The sequence below is a fragment of the Populus euphratica genome, unplaced genomic scaffold, assembly GCF_000495115.2.
Source record: "Populus euphratica unplaced genomic scaffold, PopEup_1.0 scaffold467.1, whole genome shotgun sequence".
In the NCBI taxonomy this organism is placed as follows: Eukaryota; Viridiplantae; Streptophyta; class Magnoliopsida; order Malpighiales; family Salicaceae; genus Populus; species Populus euphratica.
Genome location: NW_011500357.1, coordinates 70912 through 79784, shown reverse-complemented (window position 1 = coordinate 79784; position 8873 = coordinate 70912). Strand labels below are relative to the sequence as shown.

The window sequence follows — 8873 nt, the reverse complement described above, 5'->3', positions numbered from 1 at the left end:
ATTTAATAAGAGAAATAAAAAAAATCTAAATAGAAAAAAAATTAAATTGGCAATATCCAAACCCAATAAACAGGGATTTGGCTGTCCCAAAACTATTTTGAATCCTGTTAGGGGCAGGACACAATGTTGATGGGTCTTCCTAGGGGAAGACCCAAACCTGCTCGCAGTCGAACCCAATGTTAATGGATCCTGCTGTACAACTGGATCCAAAGCTATTTTTGATCTTGCTGGGGGCAGGACCCAACACTATTAGGTCCTGTAAAAAAAATAAAAAATAAAAAAACAAATAAGATTGGCAATATCTAGATCCAATGCTATTGGAAAAAAAGAAAGATACTTTTAAGACTATAAAGATATATAGTTAGCTTGATATGTAGAGGAACTCGATGAACTTTTATAAGTGTAGGTCATAAGAGGTAGTCCATCTGAACTATATATCCCTCATTCCCTCATGTTGTTGAAAGGCATTTTTCACATCCCTTGGTAGCTTTATATATCAAACTCCCTCCTTCTACACGCCCTATAAATTCTACCAATTGGCTCGAGAGCTATGCCAAAATTCAATAAAAGAAAAGAAAAAAAATCTAAAAAGAAAAACAAATAACATTAATAATTTTTAGACCCAATATTATTGGGTTTTGTTGAAGGGTGGACTTAACACTATTGAAATATTTTAGAAGCGATTTTAATTTGGCTTCCAAGTTATACCTACTATCCTTGGGTTTGGCCCAACGATAATAGGTCCTACTAGGGGACAAGACCTAAAGCTATTAGGCCATGCTATGCAAACACATCAAAGTTTTTTTGAATCTTGCTAGGGGTAGGATCCAACGCTATTAAGTCTTGTTAGGGGTAAGATTCAATTCTAATGGGTCCTGCTTGAAAAAAAAATTAAATAAAAAAAAATCTAAAAACATATATATATTTGCATAGCCAGATCTTATAGAATTAAATCTAACTAAGTAGTCAAATCTAATTGCAGTGGTTTTTTCTGTGGAGCTAGTTGAGTCTGACTCTATAACTAGATTCTACAGTGTACAACCAAACCCAATTTCCATGCATTACTAAAATAAACCCCAACATTCAAAATCTACAGCACCAATAATACACACTCGGGACATTAAGAATCCCCTCAAAACACACTAATGGCTCAATTATCATCCCATGTAACACCATCTTGGAAAGATGAGTTTAATATTGTTATCCCAACTATAGGGAACTTAGATTTCTTCAAGCAACGGAGACCTTTATTTCAAGCTTATAGAATTTGCTGACACTCGGGCACTTCCATTCCATGACCATTTCCTTGAGATCTTATATGGACACATCTTGAGCAAAGATGCAACACTTAGCAAATGATAAATGCTCTTATTATTTTCATTACTCTTTTATCATCACCTTTAGAGAAATATCTTATATTCGTTTTTAAACTCAACTACAGAAAATCCTAACTTTTCTTCAATCAAATGCAGAGTTAGACTGATGAAAATACATGTTTTAATGGACCACCATTCTGCCTCTGAGTTTAAAGAAGGGTGGAATGTAAATTATAAAACAATCTTGTTCCTGTAGATCAATGTAAATAGGGTGTTTTTTGGTGATTAATTTGGTGACTGTGATCTTGATAACAACGGGGTCAGGTTTTTGTGTTCTCATAAAGTATAAAGTTTGAAGCTTTTTAGTGGCTATGGGTTACAGATTACATCCAAGAAAATTTGAAGAATCATCAATGGTAAGGTTTATGGTGTAGATGAGTAATCTTCTGATCTTGGTGATTGTTGAACAATATGTCAATGAATTGGATAAAAATTTATTGGCCTTTTCTTCTTGTTCTAACGTTTGCATTGTGTGCAAGTTCTTGGTCTTGTGTAGGCTTGCTAATCCCTTTTATTTTCTGTTTTTAATACGTTGTGGTTGGTATGTTGATGAATTCGAATAGGATTTGGTGCTGCCTAAACTTTGTGACTAATTAGCGCTTTGTTTGCGCGCGCGCGCACTTGATTTTGTACGGGAGTAAGAGCGATCCAAGGAAGCAAACAAAAAAATAACTCGTAAATATTTTAAAATTTTAAAGATCCGACTAATGATGGCATTCTATAGTTATTTTAATGAAAATAATCTTTAGAAATTCTTATAAGAATTTAAGTTCAATACAAGAATTGAATTAAAAATATGAACATGAGAATGGAATGCTCGCTTCTGGTGCATGTTTTAAAACAGGATCAACGAAACTACATCCTTTCTAAATTGCAGAAAATCTGAACTCTTGACCGCTTATCGAAACGAAGCACAAGTCTAAAAACATGGATCACCACGGATTACCGTGAACCGACTTTGCAATCCGTAACTTCTAATGCTATTTTCATCCAAGCACAAACCAAATTAAAAACAGTATCACCATCCCTTTCTTCAAGCATAAACCACCAAAGAATCATAACGATTTTTCAAACAAGAGTGCAAGCAAGCAAATGTCACATCTTGACCATCATATCCAACTCAGTTTTGGTATCACAAAGACTAACTAATGCTAAGCTAAACCCTTCACCACAGATGCAAAGACAGTGCTAAAATAATCCCCTGACAATCAGACTGCTGCTACACTCCCGCCACACATCCTCACATCAAGTGTCGCTTTGCTGCTGTTGAGGTTGAGTCTGCAGCCATGGCATGAGTGCCACTGGAGGTTGTGGCTGCTGGGCTTCATAGGCAGCTGCTTGATCAACTGGCTTTCCCATGATCATCCCTGGAGGTCCCACAGGATGCTGAGGAACATAATAGTATGGAAGATCAGCAGGAGGGCCAACAGGAATAGTTGCCTTAGTGACCCCAAGACCCTCCTCTTTCAACTCATCTCTTGGAATAATATCAACTAAGAAATCAAAAACATCAGTCCTGGAAATTGCAGCTGCAATATCGTTCTTCTGTAGCGTCCTCCTTTTGTTCTCTTCAGTATGGATCCAAGAGCGCAAGGTGAGCTCCAAGATGAACATTTCACACGCTTTAGCAAAAATAACAGGAGCCTCTGCTGAAATCATCCGAACATCTTCATCAGCTTTCATTATCTTCTTAATCCGAGCAAGTGGAAGGCTATGGTTCTTGAAGTCAGTTGTTTGTTCAATTTCCTGCATTTGGTTGGTCCAAAACATCAGAAGCTGCTGTTGCTGCTGCTGCTGCTGTTGGTGGTGGAAATGTTGGGCCTGCTGGTACGTAAGTTGGTGTGGTGAATTAGAGAAAGTGGCTGGAGACTGAGTTGAGGAGGGGATGGCTATGGAAGGAGTCCCAGAAGCCACCAATGGAGCAGTTTGGTAGGGGGTAGAAGCATAGGCCATCTGACCTGCACCAGCTACTACAGGTTGCTGCTGTGACTGTTGCTGTCGGGTTTGTTGTGATTGGTCCATGGATGCTTGTAGAGTTTCTTTGGCCCTCTTTCTAGCTATCTCTCATCAGAAACTATCTCTCATCAGAATACTATAAAGGTCAAACAAAGAACAACACATTCTCAGGAGTAATCACAAACTCAGAAACACTGACTAGAAGCACAAAAAAAAAAAAAAAGGGCTAAACTTCTTCAGTGTAATTCTCACAATCGGACAGCCTGCAACAGCATCCAAAACCCATTAGAAACGTATCAAAACATCTAAATTTTTACACAAATGGAGGAGAAACAGGAGTAAAGATTTGATTAATGATTAGACTTGAAGGGTCAATCTCATAAATTCATAACCAGTGAAATAAGTAAATCTCGAGAATGACCAATTTCCTCACCAAGTTGGATCTCCTCTTCAAGTTCCAACAACAATATGATACCACATTAATATTCATACAGATTCTCTATCCTTCCAAAGAAAGAGGCAAATAACTCTTAGTGCTTCTATCCACAACAACCTGGAGACAAATGACTTGGCTTCCCTATCCATCAAAAGTCTTCTGAAGGCACAAGCATCCATCCATTCTTGCTATTGAACATGTCTGGTTAAGCTTTGTCACCACAGATTTGCATGCACGTGCATGTGAGCAATGAGACTATAAGCTAGTCACTAGTCCTTTGCTTGTTTCACTATTCTATATCCAGTACACTACTAGATAGTTGACCTAATGAATACACATGATATATAACCTTCTACTAACAGTGCTTAAAACTAGGAACCCAGCTCCTCTCCTTAATTAACTACATCTTCCATCAATTACTTACAGGCGTTCAGGAATCAGTAAGTATCTTAAACTACATTATTTTTAAGAGAGCGGTACCTCCTTTTCGAATACATGAGCATCCAGTTTGATGATGCACCCTCAAAAGTTAATTATAACAGCATAATCATTTTCTTTCTAGCTTTACCACTGTGAAAAAATTAAATCATCCAGAAAAGTTTGCTCATGATAAGACACCTTCTCTTAAAATTAGGTTTTCTTGATAAAACCAATCAACAACTTCCTCTATCATCATGAATATAAACCTTTGATGACCAGGTATCTCTGCATTGATATACTTTCAAATCCTATCACTTCTGCACTGCCTTCAACCATGTTGAGCTTGTATTGTCATGTCTCGCCATTAGATTTCAAGAATACACCCCAAACTTTTACCATGGATTCTTCCTATGAATACATGCAAAAAATTCAACCACTCCACATTTGAACCTTTCACAGCCCTCTTAATTTTGGGGTTCCTCCAAAATCCTGAGTCCTTAAATCATTAAATCATTATCTATATTAAGCTTAAAACCTATTTGTTTTTTAGTTTCAAAAACACTTTTGAAAAAAAATAATTTTTTTTTATTTTTTTCTGTACTAAATTAATTATTTTTATGTTTTCAAATCATTTTGTTTGATGTGCGAATGTCAAAAATAATTTTAAAAAAATTAATAATAATATTTTGATGCATTTCCGAGTAAAAAAACACTTTAAAAAATAACCGCTATCACACTCTCAAACACCCCATTACCCATGTACTGAAAAAACATGAAGTCACAAAGATCACAAGAGAACATTATAAATATCAATTTCCCAACTACTGTTCCATGACAAAATGAGATCCTAGAGAGGGAATTTTGGAGTTTTACCGTTCAGCATTTTTACATCAAGTGGCTGCTCTTAAAACTTGAACCTAAACAATATTATTGTTGCAAATTCAAGACTTTAGCCATTGCAGCAAAATATGTCCCCTAAAAATGCATGCCACCAAACAACAAAATAAATCATGATAAAACCCAAAATAGAATGCATGCCATCTAACAAAACACATTTTGTACAAGTCTCACATTACAGAGAAACTGAAAATTTGCAGATTATAATGAAGAAAAGGAAAGGGAAGAGTAAAGGGAATTGAAACTCGCATCAATCAAGACATAGCTTCCATAAGCTCTAATTTTGGTCAAATCCACAATTTTACTCCCATAAGAGACCCCTCAAAACTCATGTATACTCCAGAAATTGAGAAATTAATACATGCATGTATTGAACCATACACAAAAACATTAATCTTAAGAAAAAATCCAGTAAATCAACAAAAATCAAACACATCAATCTCTTCCATCAAAGAATCTCAACCAACACACTTGCTTAAGATTCACTAGCTAAATAACAATTTCGATTCAATTTGTCATCACTAAATCATCATAATCAAAGAATAATCACTAGTTGCTTGAAATCAAAAAACCAACTCATGCATGTGATACTATTCTTTGTTTGGCAGCTTAGAAAGTGAGAAAATAAAAGAAAAGATTGGAACTTTATCTTAGCTGTTAGAAATGAAAAAAAAAAAATACTGGAACTCATACTAAAATTCGAAACTTTCCCTTCAAATTTCTCAACTTTTCTCACCAACCAAACAGAAACTTAGACACAACACACAAACTTCTGCTAAAAAAATCAGTAATTCCAAAAATAAAAAGAGCCCATTAAATTCAATAAAGTCTGAAAGAGAACATACCCACCAAATCTTTTTAGCTGAATCTTCTCTGAAAGCTCAAAAACCTAACAGAGAGATAGAGATCGTTTTTTAGAGGGAGACAGTGAGAGGAGTCAAAAAGGAGGGAGCTTTTGAAAGTGTAGAGAGAGACCCTTCCAGGGGCATCTTTGTTGAGACACGTGTCGGACATTGAGAGTTCTGTCTATTAGAGAGGACTTTTTAAGACACGTGGTTGAGTGTTAGTGGGTGCTGAATAACTAAGAGGTTTTCAGGTGAACCGCTGTGACGTATACAGAACTCGTCGTCACGGTATTTTAGTAGTGAAAAGAAGTCTGAGGGTGTTTTGGGGAATTTAATATTTTTTGTGAGGAAGCTCACGTGGAGAGCGCGTGCTGTGTCAGGAGTGGAAAGAAAGGAGAGTACATTCCACTGCCCGCTGATGTCACGTGGCACGTGACATGCTTGTTTTCATTTTGTGTCCGTTTGAAAATGTGTTAAATTTTATTTTTTAAGTGTTTTTTAAATTTGAAAATGTAATTTTGATGTATTAATGTTAAAAAAATTAATAATTTTAAATTTATTTTCAAGTAAAAAATATTTTTAAAAAATTATTTATCACAATATTAAAAACACTAAACCTCAAATTAATTTCTTCATATTATAAGTTTTTTTAAATATATTCCTTGAATTTATTTAATACTATATATAAATATATTAAGTAAAATAATGATTTAAATCACATAAAATTGCTTACATATATATATATATATATATATATACTATGAGTTTAAAATTATTAGTTTTTTATTTGCCTGCATTTTTGCATTTTCACTATGAGTTGGACACAAAATTTTTAAAATGTTAAAAGATATATTTAGATTTATAAATTTTTTTGAAATTATCATTAAACTTGGTGTAATAATATAAAATTGAAAAATCCCTACCCAACTTTTAAAATGATATTTAACTAAATTACTAAATTTGTGACTCGAATTATGAATTTTAATAAATTAAACTAATTTTTTGTTTTATTATATCAGAGAAAACACCAAGATTAATTTATCATCCATCCAATATTTAATGTAAAATTCAATAAAAACCCCATGAAAATGGAAAAAAAATAAGATGTAAAAAAAAGTGTCAAAACATCTCAACCTCACTTTTTGATAAATATTTAATCAACCCATCAAACTCGCGACCTGAGTTATAGTACTTGATTAATTTAATTCTTTTATTTTACCATTAATCTAACATCGAAGAATAAAATTGAATAACAAAACCACTCTAATTGATAGGTTTTGAAATGAATAATTAAAAAAAATACAAAAGAGCTAAGGTGAAATAACCTTAGTTGCATTGCTGCGCTGAGTCTCAAGAGCTAGGCATATAGGCCTAAGGGAGGCCCACACACGTGGCCCATCTTCATCCTCTCCTTGCCTTTTTACATATGAAAAAATAAACACATAAGGTAGGTCTAAAAAAATAAATGGTGGAATTGGCAACAAAAAAAAAATAAAAAATAGAATGCAAAAAAAATCTCAACTCGACTCTTTGAGTAATAGTTAGTTAATTTGCGAAACTCGTGATCTAAATTATAAAATTTACTTGATAGAGTTATTTATTTTAAATCAAATAAAAACCTTGTTTTAAATAATGAATTAAAAAAAACAATTAAAACAAAAGTTCAGCTTAGCTACACTGGGTTAGGCCTTAAGAGTTGGGCACATGGACTTAAGAGAGGTCCTTGTACTTGGCTTATCATTGCCTAGCCTTTCCTTTAAAAAATAAAAACACAAATAACATGTCCTTGAAAAAATGATAAATTGACAATAAAAAGCCAAAAGATATATAAAAAAAAAAGTGGGAAAAAATCCCAACTTAACTATTTGATTAATATTTAATAAATTTATCAAACTCACGACCTAAATTATAGACTTTAATGGGTCAATTTAATTCCTTTATTTTATTATATGATAAAAAATATGAAAAAAAATGATTTGCTATCAACTCAATACTAAAATATAAAATTAAATAAAAACCTAAATATAATCGATGGACTTGAAAAAAAGTAATTAAAAAAAAAAAACTCTATCACATTGAACAAGGCCTCAAGAGTGTATGAGCCCAAAAGAGACCTTTGTGTTTAGTTCATCTTTGTTTGCCCCTTTTTTTTTCTTAAAAAAAATAATAAACATAGACAACAAGTCGTCTATGTTCATTTTAAATCAAAATAATATGTTCATTTGAAATCAAAATAATATACTAATAGTTGTTTTTTGTTAACTGAGGAAAAAATATAAAGCCTAAAATCTTGAACTTGTGACCTCACATTACTTCCATACATTAACCATTGTACTGTAATAGAAAGATTGTAACAAAATGACTAAAAACACATATTAAGCTTATTTATTGTTCATATGAAAAATTAAATTGTCTCACAACTTTTTTAGTTGTTAGTATAATTAGTTTACACGGTCTTATTATGTTGCGACTCGAATTAAATTTTTTTAACATAAAAAAATTATTCAAACTACAAAAAACTATTTGGTATTATTATCAAAGATGATTTAACGGATCAACTTTAAAACCTTCTGACCCACTCCTTACATAATCAAGGTTTAAAATTAAACCATATGAGAGTTGATCTAATATGATCTAGTAAACATGAAGGTCCAAAAGCGACCCAGATAATGAGAAAAAGCATAGACTCCACTAAGTTTTTAATAGTAAGACAACAATATATTATATCAGCATGAGTTTCACGGTGCAAACCATCAAATTCATGATTTAGGTAATGGACTTGACACGACTAAAATATTGATTTCTTCTTCCAAGTGCAGGGGTGTCAAAGTAATAAATAACCCGGTAAGACCGGGGTCGAACCACAGGGAGGTTAATTGTATAAATTATAAACAACAATTATAAAACAACAACAACAATAATAATAACAATAATAATAATAAT

General features: G+C 33.0%; 1 protein-coding gene across 7 annotated transcripts; it reads right to left on the bottom strand.

Annotated features, from left to right (window-relative positions):
- Window positions 1-2382: 2382 nt before the first annotated feature.
- Window positions 2383-6078, bottom strand: LOC105114023 (nuclear transcription factor Y subunit C-2). Of its 7 annotated transcripts, none has more exons than XM_011010416.1 (3): window positions 5931-6078; window positions 5062-5163; window positions 2383-3468 (listed from the first exon to the last, which is right to left on the bottom strand). In XM_011010416.1, the coding sequence occupies exon 3, from the start codon at window positions 3396-3398 to the stop codon at window positions 2622-2624; it is 777 nt and encodes a 258-aa protein (XP_011008718.1). In that variant the 5' UTR covers window positions 3399-3468; window positions 5062-5163; window positions 5931-6078; the 3' UTR covers window positions 2383-2621. The 7 variants fall into 7 exon arrangements, with proteins under 7 accessions (XP_011008718.1, XP_011008719.1, XP_011008716.1 ...); XM_011010417.1 differs by having other exon boundaries at window positions 5062-5105; XM_011010414.1 differs by lacking the exon at window positions 5062-5163.
- Between the last annotated feature and the right edge of the window lie 2795 nt (window positions 6079-8873).